Below are 24,213 nucleotides of genomic sequence, written 5' to 3'. Positions count from 1 at the left end.
ATGTAAAGAAAGGCCCAGGGTTGAGACCCCCTGGTCTACATTTAAACTGTTATGAATATGTCACAGGGGATCAATATTGTTATTATCACTACTTTTTTTCAGATGGTAAACAACCAAAATAACCAATCAGAGTCAAACCTGCTTTAAGGAAGTCAAGCATTTAAAACAGCAGACAGCAGAACATCAACATGCTTAAAATAAACAGAGCAATGTTCTCTCTTGGTGAGTTTTTGCTAACTTTGTGTATTTTCCCCCTACTGAATGGTATGAATTGGTGTGATGTGCATAAAGTCTGTGTGAATGATGTAGGGTGCACACAGGGCTGGAGCAAGCTGAACTGCAGCTCTAGGCAAAGGATGGTCACGCCACCCGCAACCCTAAAGTAAAAAAAAAAGGGGGGGGGTTTCGGGGGAATGGGGCGGTTGAGGGTTTGGCGTCGTGGACGCTGCCCTTGCTATTCTGCCATCCTAGGCTTGGATATAATTGAGGGCGCGGGTGGTGAGGGTATTGTCGGGGACGCCGCCCTCTCTATTCTACCGCACTAGATGCGGATAAAACTGAGGGCGCACGTGGTGAGGGTAGTGTCGGAGACACCACCCTCTCTATTTTGCCGCCCTAAGCGGCCACCTTGGTTGCCTCTATGGACGCGCTGGCCCTGGGTGTACATGTAACAGAGGCCAGTTAGTATGTGCTGTGCAGGTAAACCACACTCCCCTGACCTCTAAAGGTGCTTTTGCGACAGGCGCTAAAGGTCTCTAGCCTCCTTGGTAGAGCAACCGACTCCCATGCGGAAGGTCGCACACAGTCTAATAAACTACCGTTAAGCCATTCAGCAAGGTAACCCAGACACACGTAGTCTAGTAGACTAGAGTTAAGCCATTCTGTGAGGTAACCCAGACACACATAGTCTAGTACACTAAAGTTAAGTCCTTTGGCAAGGTATGCCAGATAGACAAGATGGTCAGTCTGTTAATGTGATGAGCGTAGAGTCTGTGTCAATGGTGTAGTGTGCACAGTCTAGTCCACAAGCGTTAAGCCATTCGGCAAGGTAGCCCAGGCAGACATAGTCTAGTACACTAGAGTTATGTCATTCGGCAAGGTAGCCCAGGTACGGATAGCCTAGGAAACTAGCCATTCTGCAAGGTACCCAGACACACATAGTCTAGTACCCTAGAGTTACGCCAATCGGCAAGGTAGCCTAGGCACACATAGCCTAGAGCACTAGAGCCAAGCCATTCTGCGAGGTAACCCAAACACGCATAGTCTAGTCAAGTACAGTTAAGTCCTTCGGCAAGGTATCCCAGAGCTTTTAACAATACATAAGATGGTCAGTCTGTTGATGTGGTAAGTGTAAAGTCTGTATGAATGATATAGGGTGCACAGTTTAGTACACTAGAGTTATGCCATTTGGCAAGGTAGCCCAGGCACACATAGGCAAGTACACTAGAATTAAGTCATTCTGCAAGGTAGCCCAGGCACACATAGCCTAGAAGAGTAGAGTTAGGACATTCTGCAAGGTAACCCAGAAACACATAGGCAAGTACACTAGAGTTACCCCATTCGGCAAGGTAGCCCAGGTACACATAGCCTAGAACAATAGAGGTAAGCTATTCAGCGAGGTAACTTGGATACATAAAGTCTAGTACACTAGTGTTACGCCACTGGGCAAGGTAGCCCAGGCACACATAACCAAGAACACTAGAGTTAGCCACTCTGCAAGGAAACTTAGACACACAGCCTAGTACCCTAAAGTTACGCCATACGGCAAGGTGACCCAGACTCACATAGCCTAGAACACTAGAGTTGAGCTATTCTGCAAGGTAACCCAGACACACATAGTCTAGTACACTAGAATTTTGTCATTCGAGCAAGGTATTCCAGAGATTTAAAAATACACAAAATGGTCAGTCTGTTGGTGTGAATGATTCCACTGTAGGTTGAAGGTTTTGTGGTTTTACCTGCTGCAGGTCCAGAGTGACAGTGACGTGATGCAAGTCCATCCCGTTCATGATGCTTGGGCTCTGCCACCATCTGTTTGTGCCATCGATGGCGAACTCAATAGGATGCCGCTCTACACACACACAAAAGGCACAGTCAGCAGTCTAGAAAACTAAAGTTAAGCCATTCGACAAGGTAGCCCAGACACATATAGTCTATACTCTACAGTTATGCCTTCGGCAAGGTAGCCCAGGCACACATAGTCTAGTACTCTAGAGTTATGCCATTCGGCAAAGTAGCCCAGGCACATATAGTCAAGTAATCTATAGTTACGCCATTCGGCAAGGTAGCCCAGGCACACATAGTGTAGAAAACTGGAGATATGCCATTCGGCAAGGTAGCCCAGGCACACATAGTCTAGTACTCTAGAGTTATGCCATTCGGCAAAGTAGCCCAGACACACATAATACAGAAATCTAGAGATACGCCTTTCAGCAATGTAGCTCAGACACATACATTCTAGTAATCTATAGTTACGCCATTCAGCAAGGTAGCCCAGCACACAGTCTAGTACACTAGTGTTAAGACATTCAGCATTTGAAGATTTTTATTTAATAGCTATCCGTGTTGCAGACCTAATATCAGATAACTTTATTAGTGGTTAAATAGTTAAAAGCCTAATCATTAAAAAAATCTTTTTTGTTACCCTTTAAGAAAATACTTGTCACTGTGATTTGGTCAAGGTGATGCCTGTTAAATTTCATTTCTTCATTGGAAGTAGAGGTTGTAAACATTAAAGATATGCTATCTGTAAACATAACGCTAATAACCTGGCATGAAATATGAACCTCTCTCCCACGGCTTATATACCATGTTTAGATGTTCTAGCACGCAGACCAAGAAAACATCATTTTGAAGTTAAATAGCTAATGATGCAATCACACTCGTCTAAACTGAACTCTGTGAGACAGTCTGAGTGAAAATGAATAAATCACAGCGTCTGATAAGGAAGAGCTCATCAAATGATCTACTCCAGAAGAGACCCATCGTGAAAATAGCAGATCTTTCTGCCAAAAAATCAGCCTTTAAGAGTAGTTAACGCTCTCCTATCTGAATGTAAGCTTAATTTCATTTGAATAAGTGGTGCTTTTGGACCGCTGAGGAGCATCAACTGCGCAGATCCTGTGAGTGTCAGGGTTCTGCCACTTTGGTCTTGAAAATTCTTGTTTTGGTGGCAGAGCTCTGACACTTCTCATGTCTGGTCCTGTTTCTGTCTCTGTGTGAGCGCGCCGTCGTGGGTGTACGTAGAGTGTGCGCGCTCCTGCTTGACGCGGCCGCGCGCGCGCTCTGCGTCCCTCAGACGCGTGCGCTCTTGTACTCGTGTTTGTGTTTTCGTCTGTCAGCAGCATGGTGTTTCATTCCCAGCGTCTCAGTCTTGTTGGTTTCGGTTTTGGTCGGCGCTGGGATGAAGCATGCATGCTGCATATGTGAGCGCATGGTGAGTGTTTTCATTCATCGTGTGCTCGTGTCTTGCGTCTTTTGTCAAAGCACATGGCTCGGTGTTTACATTGGTCACGTGCTTTTGTCGTGTGCTTCAGTGTTGTGTTATGTGAGCGCATGGCTTGTATTGTCTCTCTGTGTCATGCGCTCTCCCGTCTATTGTCTAGTCCCACCCTCCTTGTTAACCCATATTTAGTTAATTGTGTTCACCGGTGTTTCAATTTACTTTTTTGCTTTATAATCCCCCTCATGTTTTCAGTCCATTGTCAGTTCGTCGTCGATATTACTCTGTCTTGTTGTCTCCAGTCCTGTTTTGTCCTGCCAGCCCTGTCAAGTTTGTTTTTGCCTTTTTATTAATGTTTTCCTCTTTGGGGTAGTTTTGTTTTGCCTTTTATTTTTATTTGTAGTTTATAATAAATATTCCTTCATTTTTCTGCAATTGGGTCTGCACTCCTTTTTTTTCCCTCACCGACCGTGACAGTACGAACTGACCAAAATGAGGACCCAGCAGAAAGATGACTCCTTCCTCAGCCACATGCCACAGCTTCTCCGTCTGCATGCGCTGCGGCAACATGGCTCTGAGCTAAAGGAGTTTGCGGAGAGGTTCCGTATGGCAGCAGAGGGGCTTGGGTTCAATGACTGGGCTCTTTTGAATCTCCTGAACTTCGCTCTTGATAAACCCCTCTATCCTCTGCAGATACAGAGATTGGTGGGCTACTCGTACAAACAGTTTGTGGACCATATGGTTAATCAAGTTGCCCATGAATGTCGTCAGGAGAGAATCTGCTCTGTTCTTCCACCAACAGACCAACCTGAACCCAGCTCACTGCTGCCTCCCACAGAGAAGAGGAAACTGAGGAGGAGGAGGAACAGGTCTTCCTCTATTGTTACCCCTCTATTGGTGACGGAACCTGCTGCAGCCCACCCAGCTACAACCCTGGCTGCAGCATCACCCAGTGAAGCACCCGCAACAGACACTGCATCAGTCCTGCAGGCAGTGGAGTATACTGCAGTGTCTGAAGAGGTGGCCAGCTTCCCGCCACCCAGACCAAGGAAGCGTCGGAGGAGAAAGGGCTCCTCCACCACAACGGCTCCAGCCCCAGAGCGCCCTCCAGTGTCGGCTCCAGCCCCTGAGCGCCCTCCAGTGTCGGCTCCAGCCCCTGAGCGCCCTCCAGTGTCGGCTCCAGCCCCTGAGCGCCCTCCAGTGTCGGCTCCAGCCCCTGAGCGCCCTCCAGTGTCGGCTCCAGCCCCTGAGCGCCCTCCAGTGTCGGCTCCAGCCCCTGAGCGCCCTCCAGTGTCGGCTCCAGCCCCTGAGCGCCCTCCAGTGTCGGCTCCAGCCCCTGAGCGCCCTCCAGTGTCGGCTCCAGCCCCTGAGCGCCCTCCAGTGTCGGCTCCAGCCCCTGAGCGCCCTCCAGTGTCGGCTCCAGCCCCTGAGCGCCCCTCAGTGCCGGTCCCAGTCCGGCTCCTTGCCCTGCCGGCATCACCCAGACGTCTTGCCCTGCCGGCCCCAGCCCGGCTCCTTGCCCTGCCGGCACCACCCAGACGTCTTTCCCAGCCGGCCCCAGCCCGGCTCCTTACCCTGCCGGCACCACCCAGACGTCTTGCCCTGCCGGCCCCAGCCCGGCTCCTTGCCCTGCCCTGCCGGCACCACCCAGACATCTTGCCCAGCCGGCCCCAGCCCGGCTCCTTGCCCTGCCGGCGCCACCCGGACGTCTTGCCCAGCCGGCTTCACCCAGACGTCTAGCCCTGCCGGCGCCAGCCCGGCTCCTTGCCCTGCCGGCGCCACCCAGACGTCTTGCCCAGCCGGCCCCAGCCCGGCTCCTTGCCCTGCCGGCGCCACCCAGACGTCTTGCCCTACCGGCGCCACCCAGACGTCTTGCCCAGCCGGCCCCAGCCCGGCTCCTTGCCCTGCCGGCGCCACCCAGTCGTCTCGCCCTGCCGGCGCCACCCAGACGTCTCGCCCAGCCGGCCCCAGCCCGGCTCCTTGCCCAGCCGGCCCCAGCTCGGCTCCCTGCCCTGCCGGCGCCACCCAGACGTCTCGCCCTGCCGGTCCCAGCCCGGCGCCTTGCCCTGCCGGCTCCCCTCTGGTCTCCAGCCCTGCCGGCTCCCCTCTGGTCTCCAGCCCTGCCGGCTCCCCTCTGGTCTCCAGCCCTGCCGGCTCCCCTCTGGTCTCCTGCCCTGCCGGCTCCCCTCTGGTCTCCAGCCCTGCCGGCTCCCCTCTGGTCTCCTGCCCTGCCGGCTCCCCTCTGGTCTCCTGCCCTGCCGGCTCCCCTCTGGTCTCCTGCCCTGCCGGCTCCCCTCTGGTCTCCTGCCCTGCCGGCTCCCCTCTGGTCTCCAGCCCTGCCGGCTCCCCTCTGGTCTCCAGCCCTGCCGGCTCCCCACAGGCCTCCAGCCCAGCCGGCTCCCCACCGACCTCCTGCCTTGTCTCCCCTGATAGACTCTCCCTGGGTCGTCCCTCCTGCTCCTCCCTGGTGTTCCCTCCCTGCATCCTGGAAGGACCCTCCGGCTCCACCCTGGCTCCCTGCCGGGGCCCCCGACCCACTGAATCCACCCTGGACTGTCCCTCCTGATCCTCCCTGGTCTTGCCCTCCCATCCCTCCCTTGTTTGTCTTGTTGAGTCCGGCTTGGCTTCCCTCCCTCCCCCCCTTCATGTCGTCTTGCCTGTTCACCCCCCTGTCTTGTGTCTGATGTTGCCTGTTTTGTTGTCTTGTAGTGTTTCTTGTCTGTCTTGTACCTTGTTGGATGTTCCCTTTAGGGACGCCAGGTGGCGTCCCTTTTGGGGGGGGCTAGTGTCAGGGTTCTGCCACTTTGGTCTTGAAAATTCTTGTTTTGGTGGCAGAGCTCTGACACTTCTCATGTCTGGTCCTGTTTCTGTCTCTGTGTGAGCGCGCCGTCGTGGGTGTACGTAGAGTGTGCGCGCTCCTGCTTGACGCGGCCGCGCGCGCGCTCTGCGTCCCTCAGACGCGTGCGCTCTTGTACTCGTGTTTGTGTTTTTGTCTGTCAGCAGCATGGTGTTTCATTCCCAGCGTCTCAGTCTTGTTGGTTTCGGTTTTGGTCGGCGCTGGGATGAAGCATGCATGCTGCATATGTGAGCGCATGGTGAGTGTTTTCATTCATCGTGTGCTCGTGTCTTGCGTCTTTTGTCAAAGCACATGGCTCGGTGTTTACATTGGTCACGTGCTTTTGTCGTGTGCTTCAGTGTTGTGTTATGTGAGCGCATGGCTTGTATTGTCTCTCTGTGTCATGCGCTCTCCCGTCTATTGTCTAGTCCCACCCTCCTTGTTAACCCATATTTAGTTAATTGTGTTCACCGGTGTTTCAATTTACTTTTTTGCTTTATAATCCCCCTCATGTTTTCAGTCCATTGTCAGTTCGTCGTCGATATTACTCTGTCTTGTTGTCTCCAGTCCTGTTTTGTCCTGCCAGCCCTGTCAAGTTTGTTTTTGCCTTTTTATTAATGTTTTCCCCTTTGGGGTAGTTTTGTTTTGCCTTTTATTTTTATTTGTAGTTTATAATAAATATTCCTTCATTTTTCTGCAATTGGGTCTGCACTCCTTTTTTTTCCCTCACCGACCGTGACAGTGAGATTTGATTCCCCCTGGCTTGAGTCCTTCATAAAAGCACTAGAACATCTCGTATTAAACAACGACGGCGCCTAATAACCTGTCTCTGCCGGCTTTCACCTTCGCCGGCTGAATAAAACAAGCGTCTTTTGAAATAAAGCTATCTGCTCTAATGAGGGATGAGTTTTATAAGCGCTCGAATACTCAAAAGTGTATGAAAGCAAACTAGACGAGTTCTAAACTCCAATCCTTCTTTACAGGCGGATTCTTAATCAAGCAAAGATGATTAAAGTTGTCCACTTAATCATTTATTTGACTGCATATATTCTTTGCTAATTTATGAGCGAGATCTAGGTTTCATTTAAAAGAACTCCCCCGCTGGTTAAGTCACATCGCTCTCTCTCTTTCTCTAATTTTCTCTAATTACATGTTATATTAATCACTCTCTGGCTCGGAGTGTGTGGGTGACTCTCGGGTGCAGCGCTCTGTGTCTGTGTGTGTGTGTGTGTGTGACTCATTAATGTGAGTATGTGTGTCGCTCCTCTGTTGACAGCTGAACTCAAGTGTCTCAGCACCCATGCTTTATTAAGACCTTTGAAATGACTTGTACACATTAAAAATAAATAAAACGCTCAACACCTGAAAGAGCTGCTTTGATGAATGTGTCGGAATCGAACGCACAGAACATCTCGGGCTCATGTTCAACAACAAAAAGCAAATCAGAAAGTGACACAAAAATGAAAATCTCTATATAAAAGATGCCTGGTTAATTTTAACCCAACATTGGGTCAAATATAGACAAACCCAACCACTGGGTTAAAAACGTAACTCAATTTAAACTAATAATCCAGTATTGGGTTTGACCATATTTGGTCAACAATTACAATGAGTATACTCAAAAAGCCTTGCAGCAAGTTCCCTTACAATGTTATGCTGTCAACTCTTTTGGGTAACTTTAACACAACAGTCAGGTTTGTTCATATTTTACTTAAAAAGGGGTTAAAATAACCCAGCTTTTTACTCAAGTAATAATGTTTTAAATAATAAAATTATAAAAATAATGAAAATTTTTAATATTTTTAAACATTAAATGAAACAGAGTTATAGAAGATTTATTTATTTAATATAGTTTATCCTAGTGGACCAAACACTTGGGTTATTTAAACCCAAATTGGGGGGAAAATTTTAATTTTATTGAAACTATTAATCCAACATTTGGTTTGTCCATATTTTAAATTTTTGGATTGCAACCATAAATTGAAATGTTTTAACTTGATTAAATTTACAACTTTAACACAAGTCGGGTTTATCCATATTTTAGTAAAAAAGTGGGTTAAAATAACCCAGCTTCGTACTCGCGTAATAGCATTGTAATGTTCTAAACTGCTAAATAAATGAAAAATAAGTGAATTTAAAATATGTTTTACCATTAAATGGAAGAGAATTTATAATATAATTTTAGATTACTTCAAATACATTATACAATATTAATTAATTTACCATACTGTAGTTTACCCTGGTGTTTCAAACACTCTAAGAAATACTGGGTTATTTAAACCCAAATATGGGGCAAAGTATGGAAAAACCTAAAAATTAGGTTAAAAATGTAATTGAATTAAAACTATTAATCCACCATTGGGTAAATAAATAAATAAATATATAAACAACTAAACAAATACATAAGTAAATAAATAAGTAAATAAGTAAATAAACGAATGAATAAATAAATAAATAAATAAATAAATAAATGAATGAATGAATACATAATTACATAAATGAATAAATATACCAATTCATAAGTAAATAAATAAATAAATACATACACAAGTAAATAAATGAATACATATAAAATAAATGAATGAATTAATTAATGTATAAAAAATAAAAATAAATGAATACAAATAAATAAATTAAAATAAATTAATTAATAAAAAAATTAAAAAAATAAATAAATGAACGAATGAATTAATGAATAAATAAATAAACAAAAACAAAATGAATGAATGAATGAATGAATGAATGAATGTATAAAAAATGAATACATAAATAAATAAATAAAATAAAAAAATAAAAAAATAAAAAAATAAATGAATAAATAAAATAAAAGAATAAATGAATAAATAAATGAATAAATGAATAAATAAATGAATGAATGAATAAATGAATGAATAAAAAATAAAATAAATAAATGAATGAATGAACAAATAAATGAATAAAAATAAATGAATAAAAAATAAATAAACAAATAAATAAATAAATAAATAAATAAATAAATAAATAAATACATTGGAAAATGTAAACATTTAAATCAAACTTTTAGTAAAAACTATTATCTGATGACAATATTAATAACACAATAACACTGCTTAGTAATAGCTTTCCCTCTTAATTCTGACTGTCATACTTATACACATGTTGATCACACCTACCATGAGAATGGCACAAGAACACACACGTCTACATTATAATAACCGCAGACCCTCAGAAATCATTGCTCCAAAACACTCTGAAAATGACCTAAATGAACGCGACGCTGACTGTCAGACAGAGGAAAATTACTGAAACTGACAACAACATTGACAACAGGATGTGATGTCACGCTCTAGGGCTTCTGTATTTAATGAATAATAAATCACAAATAATACGAAACTTAAAATATTAACATACACCATCTGCTCTAGTTTCCAGCAGCACTGCGAAGCTTTGAAGAGTGTATCTTCTGTTCAGAGCCGAGCGGTCAATCTGTGACATTTACACTCATTCCTCTCTTAGTCGAACATCTTTATTTATTTATTTTCATCTGAACCGTATATATTTGCTCAAATCCACAGACGCCTCGCTGAAGATGATTTGCATGTATAAATGAATGCTTGAATATGTGTGTGTGTGTGTGTGTTTGATATCACAAGAGATGATGATGATACTTTCCTAAATTACTAATAGTCCGCACTAGACCAAATATACACTTTCAACACACCTATTCATTGTTTATTCTGAGAACTACTCTACCTGACAAAAGTCTTGTTGTGGATCCCAGCTGTAAGAGCAACAAATAATATCTTGACATCTAGTTGATCAAAAGTGGCAGAAGGTGGATTTTTCCCATGAATCATCTGTTGATCTGCATCCCAATCATCACTAATACTGCAGAAGACCTACTGGAACCAGCATGGAGCCAAGATTCTCACAGAAATCAGTCAAGTTTGGTGAAGGGGAAATCATGGTTTGGAGTTCCATTCAGTATGGGGGCATGCAAGAGATCTGCAGAGTGGATGATCAACATCAACAGCCTGAGGTATCAAGACATTTGTGCTGCCCATTACATTACAAACCACAGCAGAGGGACAATTCTCCAGCAGGATAGCGCTCCTCATACTTTAGCCTCCACAAAGCTCCTGAAAGCAAAGCTGCTCCAGGATTGGCCAGCCCAGTCACCAGACATGAACATTATTGAGCATGTCTGGGGTAAGATGGAGGAGGAGGTGTTGAAGATGAATCCAAAGAGTCTTGATGAGCTCTGGGAGTCCTGCTGAAGGCTTTCTTCTTCATTCCAGATGACTTTATTAATCAGTGATGTGAGTCAGTGCAGAGATGTATGGATGCAGTCCTCCAAGCTCATGATGGAGTCAGACACAATATTCATTCTGTCTCCACTGCAGCAGGACTTTATATTCTATACTGGACATTATTTCTGTTCAGTGATGAGACTTTAGTCTGAGCAGAGTCAGACATTACTGTACTAATGAAATCAGTAATAATCAAGGCATGATCTCAAATAAACATATTAAGCATGGGTTCAAATAAGCATAATCTAGAGGCATTTGCCTTTCATATAAGCCACTTCTGACACCAAATGATCAACTAGAAGTCAACTTATGTGTTGTTCCTAAAACTTAATTTGTCAGGTAGTGCACAATGTTGATGTTAACAGTAAAAAAAACTGTAAAACTTAGCAGTAGGTTTCCTTAATATATACAGTGATATCCGCTTGTTAAGTGTGACGTCACGCGAAGCGGCTTCCGGGTGTGTGTGTACGTGTTTTTGTGTCATATCAGGACACAAATCTGTATAATGGCATGTGTATGACACAGGTATTACAAAAAGGAGGTGAAATATGAGGTGATTAGTGACGTCCTCATTTCTCAAAAAGCTTATAAATTCCACAGGATGAGTTTAACCAGAGAGTAAAGCTGCACACAGTCTCCTGTGATGGTTGGGTTTAGGGGTGGGGTGAGGGCAATGTAATATACGGTTTGGACAGTATGAAATGAATGGAAACCTATGTAATGTCCCCCACTTTTCACAAAAACAAACATGCTTATGTGTGTTTGTGTGTTTACCGTAATCATAATCGCTGTTCAGATCGCAGGTCCTACACTGAGGGTTCTTGACGGGACGTCCTGGCACATGCTCCACTAGTTTGCAGTACATCTCTGGACCTGTTTCTCCACATGTGGCGTTGGTCTTGATCTCTGCCATGGAGGCCAGATTCAGCACCGCTGGGAAAAGACCTGCACACACACACACACACACACACACACACGGTTAAAGACAGAGCTTCTACAGATGAAACCGAACAAAACAGCTCTGGCAGACACACACAAAACATGAAAATTAGACCAAATAGTTTCATAATAGTTGAATCTGAATGTATGAGAATGAAATAGGCATAGAGGGGGGGTTTAAGTAAATATTTTCAAGACAAAATGTCCCTGAATACACTTCCAAACATCATTATTTTAGCGATAACCTGATGTAATTTCTGTTTTTATTCAAACTGTTTTGTGTAAAGTGTGCACGCAGTTCTGGAATCACACATGAATTAATCAATACATCATTTTTGTCTGCATTAAAAGTTCAAAATAAGATTACTGATTAAAGCCAAACATGCTGAAATGATTCATGGGGAAAGTCTGATTAGAGCAAACCCGAGGACGATGTGTTGAAACAAAAGGATCGTTTCAGTAACGACAGACATGAAAGCGGCTCTAATTCAAAGATTTAATGCGTCTTGTTTCAAAACCTCCCTGTCATCAAACGCATCCTTCATCAAAACAGCACAGCAGAGGCTGATCTGAAACTAGAGCTGATCCTGCATGCTTTGTGCTTTTCCTCACTTCTGTAATTAAAGCTCTTCTCATGATTTCCCAGGATTCACATAGACAGATATATATGGAGCAACATCTTCAGATCCTCTTCAGAGAGTCTGTATAATACAACATCATTCATATTTTTCATGCAGTTTATAGAATTAATATGAATAGGCCTGCCTGGACATTATACTTCAGTAACAATTCACACTATTTAATACTGGCTCATTACCAGGGCCAGACGGAATCTGCGGACGTTTTTTGCTGTTTCTGAGGAGAATTTTGGTAAAAATCTGCGGATTTCTGCGGAATTATTTTGGGAGTATCCAGCGGAGTATCATAACTAAAACCTTAATTTATTAAATAAAAAGTAATAAATTACTGAATAAAAATCGAATAAATTTAGATTAACACATTTACTCAAGCAAATAAACAGAATTAATAATGGGCTAAAAAAAAATGCAGAAATCTGCGGAATTCTGCACAAAATCTCCGGAAAATCTGTGGAATTCTGCGCGCGCAGATCCTACTCATTACCTGTGTATTATTAAAATATTATCTGTTTATTAGCCCTTATAAAGCATGAGCTTATTCTACATCCCTAATCTTACACACCGCCTACTTACCTTACTATTAATAAGCAGCTAATTAGCAGTTTATTGAGCGAAAAGTCTTAGTTGATAGTTTGTTAATAGTGTGACCTGTAAACTAAATTAAAGTGTGACCAATAATCATCAGCACAGCTGATATCGACTTGACATGAGCTGTTTTGGATTTTGAATGTACAAATGTTGTGATTCACGTTCCCTTTGCTTGGGCTCTTGAATTCGGGCAGTCTGTTTGCAAAGTTTTTCTTAGTAAAGGTCTTAAATATTACGCGCTTACATTAAAGGTGCAGTATGTAAGTGTGACACCCAGTGGGTGAACTAGGTATTGCACTCCTGGTTCAATACACACACACACACAGGTTGCCAGATTGATGACACCAACAGGAGTGTGACTAAGCCTAAAGGCTGATTTAAGTCGTGCTCTAAATAAAAGCAACAGCACAAGATAGAAGGAATATTTTCTGGACCTGCTCAAGTGGTTTAAACAAGATGCAAAAATCATGTTTTGAGGGTAGTTGGGTTTAGGTATTAGGGACTTTTTGATTTTTAGAGGGGAACTCAATTGTTTTATGTTCAACCCACTTATTCAATTCAATACAATTCAATTCAGCTTTATTTGTATAGTGCTTTTACAATGTAGATTTAAAACTTAAATTTGTAAAAAAAACAATTAAGTTAATCGAATTGTGTTGAGAGAACATGAACATTTTTACAGCGCAGTTTGATTGTGGATATCATCAATATTGAGCTGGGGTTTCTGTAGTGTGTTTATGCACTAAAAGAGCATGCACAGTCGGCTTGATCTGAGGAAATCAGTCCCAGCTGCTGCTCCAGATGTGCTCTCAGACAAAAACCAGGGTTCTCCTTTTCCTCACAGTCAGCCCGGCTCTCCCTGCGCTTGTTAAAGTAAATTCTCCGAATGCTACAGCTAGCTCTGCTGTTTAGTTGCAGGGATAAAGTCTTTTCGCGGTGAACACATCTAAGCTCAGCAGCTGCCTCTGGAACGTCCACAATCAAACGGGTATTACGCTCAATATGGCGCACATTTGTTAAGCATAACAAGGGGCATTTTTCCCAGGAAACCTTAACAGCTTACAGCTTGGATGTTTTTAAACTGGAGCTTAACAAACCAATTCATCATCTGTTTTACTGTGTAACAATACGGTAAGATCCTCAGACTTTCTCTCCACGGTTTGCTCTGACCCCTGAGTCTAAATAACAGCTTTTTGCTCTTTTGAAAAAGGTTTATTGATTTTTTTAGGTGATGGACAACATTAAAATAAAAAGAAGTAATCAGCAATTACGTCATGATGGTATTTGCGTTCTCAGTTATAATTTGCATGTTGAGCATTGTTACGATCACTAGCAATCCAGAATTGCAGATTGCAATCACCATCACTTGGACTACAATTCTGTCACATTATTAACTACAAATCCCGTCATGCAACTCACACACACCTGTTCCAGTTCTCCGCAGTTCTCTCAGTTGTTCACACACAACTGGAATCTGATCAAGTACTCATTACACAAACTATTTATATACCACTCTTGCACGCACACTTTGCTGAGTCTTTTTAACCTGTAACTCACGTCTGCTTGTCTTGTCTTGTTTTGTTTAACTGTGTTTTGACCCTTTGCCTTGTTTTATTGCTTCCATTGTTTTCACCGCCTGTATCGATTTTTGACTATTATTCTGTATTATCCTTTTGCTACTGTTTGTACTTGTTGACCATTGCCTGCCTGGTGACTATTCTTAAATATACTGCATGTGGATCCCCAGATCTGTTGTCCAGCATCTCACTGATGTTACAGATGGCTCCAGCAGCACGTCTTATCAAGTTAAAGCAAGATATGAATTCCCTCGAGAACCATGTAAATTCTTTTCTGGACATTCATACAACTGAAAACCTGGACTGCATATTATTGACTCTACAACTGACTCAAGGAACCATTTAGGACCACCTTAATCCATTATGGTCCTTAGGGGTCTTTCCAGCAAGCCCTGGACGTGGCTCTGCTGGTCTGTGGGTCGCCCTTCACTGTAGGCGGGGTGGAGGAAACCCCTAAATTTATATATAAATTTAAGCGGGTTAAGCGGGGCAGTCAACAGCAAGACTTGGCAGCTGTGGGGCTTGCCACTCACAAAACGGCTCCCAGCAGTAGTCAACAAAGTCGTTGCCACCAGTCGACACCACCATCGTTACATCTATTAAATCCTCTGAATTCCCTGAATGGTAGGCACTAGATCCCTCTGAATAACCTGAATGATAGGCGCCATATCCCGCTGAATTTCTTGAATGACAAGCGCCAGATACCTCTGAATCTCCCGAATGGCGGGTGCCAGATCCCTCTCAATGCCTCAAATGGTGGGTGCCAGATCCTCCCAAATTCCCCCAAGGGTGGGCGCCAGATCCTCCCACATTCCTCGAAAGGCGGATGCCAGATCCTCCCAAATTCTCCGAATGGTGGGTACCAGATCCCTTTGAATTCCTCAAATGGTGGGCACCAGATTCCTATGAATCCTCCAAATGGCGTGCGCCACAGCCCTCTCATACCCTCAAATGGTGCGCCAGATCCTCCCGAATTCCCTGAATGGAGGGGGCCAGATCATCCCAAATTCCCTGAGTGGTGGGCGCCAAATGTGAATAACCCGTACAGTTTTACTTTGAGTGGGATTTCCTCGAGCGAGAATAAAATCGACTAAACGTTCTGTCACACACTACGCCCACCAAAAGGGTACCATTGGTATCCTTTAGGCAGTAATAATGCAAGCCTGATAAAGGTGACCCATACCGACCAGTACCGTACCACTCAGTGGAAACGGGCCATAAATGTGCTTAAAACAAAGGCACTGGTACTAACATGTAAAACAATTCAGTTTCGAACCTTTACAACACATTTTTTAATTCAAATGTCCATATTTGACTCAATGTTGGATAAAAAAATAATAAAACTCAGCATTTTTTAGAGTAGCATAACTATCAGTCCAAGAAGCAATGACTATAAAGGTGTGTTTGTATGAGTGTAGAAGGAACCGAGCTGTAGAAAAGGACACGCAGCTCAGGGTCAGGGATCGATATCAGCGCTCATTGCTTCTTCATTCATGTCCTGATACGCCTGATCCTTCATTCAGCTTGACAAAACTAATTATTCTTTCATGCGGCGCCGGGCGTCAGGTGCAGGTCCACTGACATGCCTTTCAAAAGATGAATTCTCCATCGCTCACTCACTGCTCTGCGCATTTCTGATCACACTGAGAACAGAGTCGAGCCGAGCTGTCGATTCAGGCCTACAAATGTTTCACCTCACACCAACAAATCCCTGCTTGGAAGAAATAATGCAGAGCGAGTCTCCAGAAGAGAAAAACCACATCGAAAAACAACAAATCCTCTGAATCAAACCTGAAAACTGAACTCATAGTTATGGAGGCTGTGTTTTGTATCATTTACATTGTAAGGAGTAAATGTATAGCAATAACAGTAAATATTGACCTTGTGGGGACATTATTTGGTCCCCATAAGGAATTAGCTCATAAATTGGACAGAATGAAGTATGCTGAAATATTGATGTACAGTCTGCACAGTAGAAACATCATTACGTCTATATGGGAAGTGTGTGTGTGTGTGTGTGTGTGTGTGTGTGTGTGTGTGTGTGTGCCTCGTATTCCTTATTTATAGGGAAGACCAGATGTCCCCACAAATATAGCAATACTAGTACATTTTTACCTTGTGGGAACATTTTTTGGTCCCCATAAGAAATAAAGCTCATAAATTGGACAGAGTGAAGTATGCTGAAATTTTTATATACATTCTGCACAGTAGAAACCTCATTACGTCTATGGGAAGTGTGTGTGTGTGTGTGTGTGTGTGTGCCTGCCTTGTATTCCTTGTTCATAGGGAAGAGCAGATGTCCCCACAAATATAGCAAAACCAGCTAATTTTGACCTTGTGGGGAATTTTTTGGTCCCCATAAGGAATTAATCACATGTATTGGTAAGAATAAAGTATGCTGAAATTTTGATTTACAGTCTGTGTGTGTGTGTGTGTGTGTGTGTGTGTGTGTGTGTGTGTGTGTGTGTGTGTGTGTGTGTGTGTGTGTTTGTGTACTATGTATTCCTTATTTAAAAGGAAGACCAGATGTCCTCACAAATATAGCAATATCAGTAACTATTGACCTTGTGGGGACATTTTAGTCCCCATAAGGAATAAAGCTCATAAATTGGACAGAATAAAGTATGCTGAAATTTTCATATACAGTCTGCCCAGTAGAAACATCATTACGTCTATGAGAAGTGTGTGTGTGTGTGTGTGTGTGTGTGTGTGTGTGTGTGTTTGTGTGTGTGCCTTGCATTCCTTATTTATTGGGAAGACTAGATGTCCCCACAAAAATAGCAATACCAGTCAATTTTGACCTTGTGGGGACATTTTTTGGTCCCCATAAGGAATAAAGCTCATAAATTGGATAGAATAAAGTATGCTAAAATTTTGATTTACAGGCTGTTTGTGTGTGTGTGTATGTGTGTACGTGTTTTTGTGACATATCAGGACACAAATCTGTATAATGACATGGGTATGACACAGGTATTACAAAAAGGAGGTGAAATATGAGGACATTGGTGACGTCCTCATTTCTCAAAATGCTTATAAATCCTACAGAATGAGTTTAATCAGAGAGTAAAGCTGCACACAATCTCCTGTGATGGTTGGGTTTAGGGGTGGGGTGGGGTGAGGGCAATATAATATACGGTTTGGGCTGCATAAAATGAATGGAAACCTATGTAATGTCCCCACTTTTCACAAAAACAAACATGTGTGTGTGTGTGTGTGTGTGTGTGTGTGTGTGTGTGTGTGTGTGTGTGCCTTGTATTCCTTATTTATAGGGAAGACCAGATGTACCCACGAATATAGCAATACCAGTCAATTTAGACTTTGTGGGGACATTTTTTGGTCCTCGTGAGGACAATGAAGTATTTTGAAAGTGTAAAAGTGCAGATTGTTTGCTGTGAGGTTTGGATTTAGTGGAAGGGTTGGGGGAGGGGAGAGAAATACAGAAATATTCAAACAAAAATAAAGAATGAAAGAATATAATACAGTAGAAACATCATCCCGTCAGTGAGAAGTCCCCAAAAAGACAGCTGTACAAGTATGTATGTGTGCGCGTCTTCTTCCACACACACCTTTGTTGCTGTCATTCTGTACAAAACATCGCTATGTTTCCATGGCGACGAAACACAGAACGGCACTTAAAGACGAATGACTTCCTTAATAGAGGATAATGACTCTTGTCATTTGCAATTGGACGTGCTTTTATTCCCCCTCTCCTTCCTTTTCTTCAACACTTGTTTATTATTATAAAGCGGGCTTGCACTGGTTGTGCTGGAGCTGACACACACACACACACACATCTCTCTGTTTTGATTTCATTATAAGTGCAGGACAGACGCTTTAGTGTGTAATATGAGAGATTAACAGGACATAAGCAGAGTTAAATTACCATCAGGACATCCTGTTCAGACACTCACCAGTCACTGTGTGTGTTTGTGTGTGTGAGATTCTGTGGGGCTTTAAGTAGTGTTTGTTGACATGCTCAATATTAAGTCCGCTTAACAATTTCAAAAATTGTGTACTGGAGAAGGAAGGGACAACCATTTTGTGCACTTTAGCCCTCTGTTTCTCATGGGGACAGTGTTGCCAGGGTTGTGCTTTTCCCACACAATTGGGCAGCAGCTAGAAAAAATATGATGCTCAAGACAGTTCAGGAGGGAATAATAATAGAATAATAATAATAATACTGAAGCACTGTGATGACAGACTGACGGCTGAGAAGTTCAGAAGTGAGCAAAACAACATTTCAGATGTTTTACAATGTGTTGGAAACATCTGCTGCAAACTCTGTTAATGCAAAGTCCCATTACTCATTACCGGCCACTTTATTAGGTACACCTGTCCAACTGCTTATTAATGAGCATTACTAATCAGCCAATCACATGGCAGCAACTCAATGCATGTAGGCATGCAGACATGGTCAAGACGATCTGCTGCAGTTCAAACCGAGCATCAGAATGAAGAACAAAGGTGATTTAAGTGGCTTTAAACGTGGCATGGTTGTTAGTGCCAGACGGGCTGGTCTGAGTATTTCAGAAACTGCTGATCTGCTGGGATTGTCATGCACAACCATCTCTAAGGTTTACACGGAATGCTCCAACAAAGAGAAAATATGCAGTGAGCGGCAGTTCTGTGGGCACAAATGCCTTGTTGATGGTCAGAGGAGAATGGCCAGACTGGTTCCAGCTGATAGAAAGGCAACAGTAACTCAAATAAGCACTCGTTACATACGTTACATGTTCTCCCCGGTTTCCTCCGGGTGCTCCGGTTTCCCGCACAGTCCAAAGACGTGCACTAAAGGCGAATTGGATGAGCTAAAATGCCTATAGAGAATGAGTGTTTGTGGATGTGAGAGAGTATGGGCGTTTCCCAGTACTGGGTTGCAGCTGAAAGGGCATCCACTGCGTAAAACATATGCTGGAATAGTGTGTGGTTCATTACGCTGTGGTGACCTCTGAAATAGAGACTAAGCCAGAATGAATGAATGAATGAATGAATGAATGAATGAATGAATGAATGAATGAATGAATGAATGAATGAATGAATGAATGAGTTAACGGTAAATAATGCACACCTGAGGTGTAACAACCACTGTTTTTGGTCTCCATCACCACCTCGATGAGTGTTATTTTCTAATTCAACAGACCATGAACTATTAAGAAGTCACATTAAAGTTTCCAATGTTAGCATCTAAAACAAATAGTTCAAGTCTAATCCTGAGAAAGAAAGACAGAGAGAAGCACGCATTCATTACCAGCAGGACAGATTACTGCTGAGGGATTTTCACTGACGCTCACTAAAAGACTAGTTGACAGACGCAGCGCATTATCCTGCTGCCAGGCTTTCACCAAAACCAGGAACCCTGAACATATAAAGACACGTCTCACACTACTAGGAAAGTGCTAAATAGCACTAAAAGTGGTTCATTGGCACACTGACCACTGTAAGTGCTATACTAAGTGCTCGGAGGTTTCAGATATGTTACTCCTCTCGCATATGCTTTGCTTGAATGGAAACTTACTTATACATATACATATATATATACACATATATATATATATATATATATATATATACATATATATACATATATATATATATATATACATATATACATGTGTGTGTGCTGATTCTCGATACTATGATCACATTTTGGGCCATCTTTTTTGTCGAACCCTGCTTTAAGAAAACTACAATGTAAATTTTTTTCCAACCAGCCAAAGTGGCTAGTGGGAGCGGCTGTCCTATCCGCCAGAGTGGAAATCTTCCCATATTTGGCGGGTGTTAAAGTAAAATTCTGATTATTAGTATTTCTAAGGGTTGCGCGGTGGCGCAATAGGTAGCACGTTCACCTCACAGCAAAAAGGCCGAGCTGGTTCGAGCCTCGGCTGGGTCAGTTGGCGTTTCTGTGTGGAGTTTGCATATTCTCACAAACATTTGGGATAATGAGAGTACATAAGATTGCTGTTTTGCTTTTGTTGTTGTTTTAATCGCTTATATTTCTGTTATGATTATTTTCTGATTCTTCGTGCACGACGGGACATGCAGTTTATAAAAGAGAAGTCGTGCAGGCAATGGTCAAAAACAGGAGCATAAAGGTAAGCCAACATATGTAGTCAGCAAAGAATCAAAAACGGTAAACACGGTCAAAACATTAGTCTAGGGAAGACTAGACATGGGGAAACAAGACTCAGCAATGTGTATGTGAACGAGAGCAGTATATAGTCCATGTAATCAGCGCTCATGAATTTCAGCAGTGTGTGTCAGCTATGACAGAGATGTGATGAGTGCAAAGAGTTCTGAGAGCCGTAGTTTGGGAGGAATACCTGCCACTGCTGGCAATCACATCACCCTGTAATCATGTTTTATATAAAGTGCTTTGAATTGTTTATAAAATGTGGCATACTCACTTCAGAGATAGCATCATTATCTCTATGATCAACATTTCACTCTGTCTTTAAATATTTCAACTGTATTTTCTTGTTGTGTGTGGAAGGATGTTGTTCAGAGTGTGATTGGGTGGATGTGAGTGTGTATTGATGGCAGCTCTGGGCTTTATTGCAGTCAAGGTTGCGGCTTCTGCGAACATGAACATCAGTCATCAGACAGAGCTGACACACACACACACACACACACGGACATCAATCTGAGGAAACCATCACACACACACACAAACACACACACACACACACACACACACACACACACACACACAAACACACACACACACACACACACACACACACACACACACACACACTCACACACACAGGCACACACACACACACACAATTTAAGTGTAAAGCACTCTGACAGTTCATTTGATTTGATTTGTCTTTTATGAGTAATGAAAGCTGAAGAATATTTCTGCCTCTTTCTACAAAAACACAAAAAAACAGCACCACTTTACATGTTTACATGTTGTATCTATTTGTTTATTTAAAATATGGAATAGTGGGTAGGTTGTTTGTTTGTTTGTTTGTTTGTTTGTTTGTTTGGTCGGTTGTTTATTTGATTGATTGATTAAAAGCAATTTAAAAAATAGATCTGGTGAATCAATGTTTTTGTGCTTTTGCGATATCTGATACTTTTCAGCACTAGTTCATTGTTATTATTTATTATTAATTTTATTATTATGGATATTATTATTATTGTTATTATTTTTTTTAAATAATAAATATTATTTGTTATCATTATTATTATTATTATTATTATTATTAAAATGTATAATAATAATAATAATAATAATTATTATTATTATTATTATTATTATTATTTATAAATATTATTAATTATTATTATTAACAATAATATTAGTAGTAGTGGTAGTATTATTATTTTTTATGATTATTAATAAATATTATTATTATTATTATTATTATTATCCTTATCATTATTATTATTGTTTGCTATTATTATTGTTAATGTTCATTATTATTATTATTATTATTATTATTATTATTATTAATTTTATTATTATTATTAATGTTTATTACTATTATTATTTGTTTATCGTTATTAATATTTATTGATAGTTCTATATAAAAATTTTATTATTATTTATTATAACTATTTTTATTATTGATATTGTTATCACTCATTATTATTATTAATATTATTATCATTATTATTATTAGTAGTAGTAGTAGTTAATAATTATTATTGTTATTATTATTATTTATATTATTAATTTTGTTATTATTATTATTATTAGAAGAAGAAGAAGAAGAAGAAAGAGAAAGAGAGGAAGAAGCCATTGTTTGTTATGACAAATTGACGTAAAAAATACATCACACCCTTTTTTTGTCTTTCTGTTTTTGACATTATCAAGACAACAAAACTTGTCTGTCATATCTGTCATAAACAAAATTGTCATAAAGCCATTATAAATAAGTCATACATTTTATAACAGTATCCTTAATAATTATTTTGAAGTGATACAGTTTTGGACTAGTTATAATGGCACTCCACTAACCATGCTTGAAATATATGATCCTTATAATAACCAGTCTGACAAACTCATTGTCGTTATATTCTTCTTTTATTTTTATTTGTTCTTCAATCTTTTTTATATTTTAAATAACAATAAAATATGGAATAATGATCAAAAACTGTATCACTCCTTCTCTTTCCCTCTTCACAACCCAGATATCCACGTAATCTGTCAGCAAAAAGCAAAGGCATAATTAAAGCATACAATAACAATATAAACAATCCTTTAATTGTAAACAGTATAAATGCAATAAACAAATAGTGGTAACCATACATAATGTTCAGAAATTTGCATAATGAATATAGCTCTAAAAATTTGAGAACAGCAGGCGTGAATGGCACTCGCGAGAGAAACTTGCGATCTCAAACAGCAAACACAGCGCCCTCTAGTGGATTTACGAAAACTTAAACTGCAAGAAAATATAAGCAGCTCCTGGGACGGTTTTGGTGCTCTCCAGAAATGTATATATGGGTACATAATCTGATTGAGCCTGGGTTAGCTATTGCAATATGAGTTGCTACACACATCCACAGACAAACAAAAACTCAAACTTAACTGCAGATCTATTTCTAAAACAACATGTACAGCAACCAGCTCATCTAATATTTAGTTTGAGCTGCCGGAGAAGATGATAAAGCGCTTCTGTAGATAACGCCGTTTCACACACTGAAGGAAAGAGAGTTTGGGTTTTCAAGGAAAGTGCAGCCAAACAAACGGTCATGAGATTAAACAAACACACACACAATAAATGATGAAGAAACATCAGCAGAGAGCACGATATCTCGCAGGAATGAGACTGGCTGTTTTATTTTATTTGAACGTTCCATAGTTTGATGGGTTTATGATATGACTGGGAAGGAAACAGAACTAACAACTCCCCCTGGGGCTCCTGACACCATCCGCACTCCTATAAACAGGAAACAAGCACGCAGATTACAACCGCAAACACACACACACACAAACCACACAAACTGTCTAGACATGCTTTTTTTTAAGCTTGGGGTTCGGGACAATCAGGTCAAGAATTTCTGCAAGTGAAGCAATACATGCATGTAAACACACATACAGCTGTGAACACACACACACATTTATACACACACAAACACTTGCAGCTGTGAACACACTTACACATATGCACATACAAAGCAGAAGTTTACATACACTCTAAAAAAAGGAACTTAACATGGTTGTCTGATGGCAAATCATATTAAACGTTTACTATTTTAGGTCCGTTAGGATTACCTAAATGATTTACATTTGAAAAAAAAAAAAAAGTATTACACGCATTCCCTTAGTATTTTTTTTTTTTTACTTTGCTTTTAAACTGTATAACTTTGGTCAAATGTTTTTTCTCCTTACACAAACTTCTCACAATAGTTTGCTGGAATTTTGGCCCATTCCTCCTGACAGAATTGCTGTAACTGAGTCAGATTTGTAGGCTGTCTTGCTCGCACAAGCTTTTTCAACTCTGCCCACAAATTTTCTATAGGATTGAGATCAGGGCTTTGTGATGGCCACTCCAAAACATTCACTCTGTTGTCCTTAAAGCACATTTGAACTAATTTGGCAGTATGCTGAGGGTCATGGTCTGTTTGGAAGAGCCATTTGTGGTCAAGTTGTAATGTCCTGGCTGATGTGTTGAGATGTTGCTTCAGTATTTCTCCATAATGTTCTGTCTTCATGATGCCATCTATGCTGTGAAGTGGACCAGTCCCTCCTGCAGCAAAACAGCCCCACAACATGATGCTGCCGCCCCCATACTGCACAGTTGGGATGGTGTTCTAGGCTTGTGCGCTTTCCCCTTTGTCCTCCAAATGTAACGCTGCTCATTATGCCCAAACAGTTCACCTTAGCTCCATCAGAGCACAGCACATGTCTCCAAACATGAGTCTTTTTCCCAGTGTAATTCAGCTAATG

At 41.4% G+C, this 24,213-nt stretch overlaps 2 protein-coding genes across 9 annotated transcripts in view; one reads left to right on the top strand and one right to left on the bottom strand.

Moving 5' to 3' along the window:
• lama2 (laminin, alpha 2) overlaps window positions 1-24,213 on the bottom strand; it is a 262,814-nt gene that overhangs the window by 213,612 nt on the left and 24,989 nt on the right. For all 8 annotated transcript variants that reach the window (XR_015945529.1, XM_087296269.1, XM_087296270.1 and 5 more), the window contains 2 exon segments: window positions 11,342-11,512; window positions 1,959-2,071 (listed from right to left, as the gene is read on the bottom strand). Coding sequence is in view for 7 of the 8 variants with exons in the window: in XM_087296269.1 (XP_087152395.1) it covers window positions 1,959-2,071; window positions 11,342-11,512 (284 nt within the window). In the remaining variant the exon portion in view is untranslated.
• LOC147839005 (uncharacterized) lies at window positions 3,297-7,013 on the top strand. Its single transcript, XM_087299017.1, has 2 exons — window positions 3,297-4,762; window positions 4,854-7,013. The coding sequence occupies exons 1-2, from the start codon at window positions 3,935-3,937 to the stop codon at window positions 6,006-6,008; spliced, it is 1,983 nt and encodes a 660-aa protein (XP_087155143.1). The 5' UTR covers window positions 3,297-3,934; the 3' UTR covers window positions 6,009-7,013.

Source organism: Danio rerio, chromosome 20 (assembly GCF_052040795.2).
Source record: "Danio rerio strain M-AB ecotype USA chromosome 20, GRCz13ab, whole genome shotgun sequence".
Lineage (NCBI taxonomy): Eukaryota > Metazoa > Chordata > Actinopteri > Cypriniformes > Danionidae > Danio > Danio rerio.
Note: the sequence above shows the minus strand (reverse complement) of the source record. Positions and strands in the feature narration are given on the sequence as shown.

Coding starts and splice junctions, on each gene's coding strand:
- LOC147839005 (XM_087299017.1), top strand. CDS start 3,935: ATGAGGACCCAGCAGAAAGATGACTCCTTCCTCAGCCACATGCCACAG. Junction 4,763..4,853: donor CAGCCCCTGAGCGCCCTCCA/GTGTCGGCTCCA, acceptor AGCGCCCTCCAG/TGTCGGCTCCAGCCCCTGAG.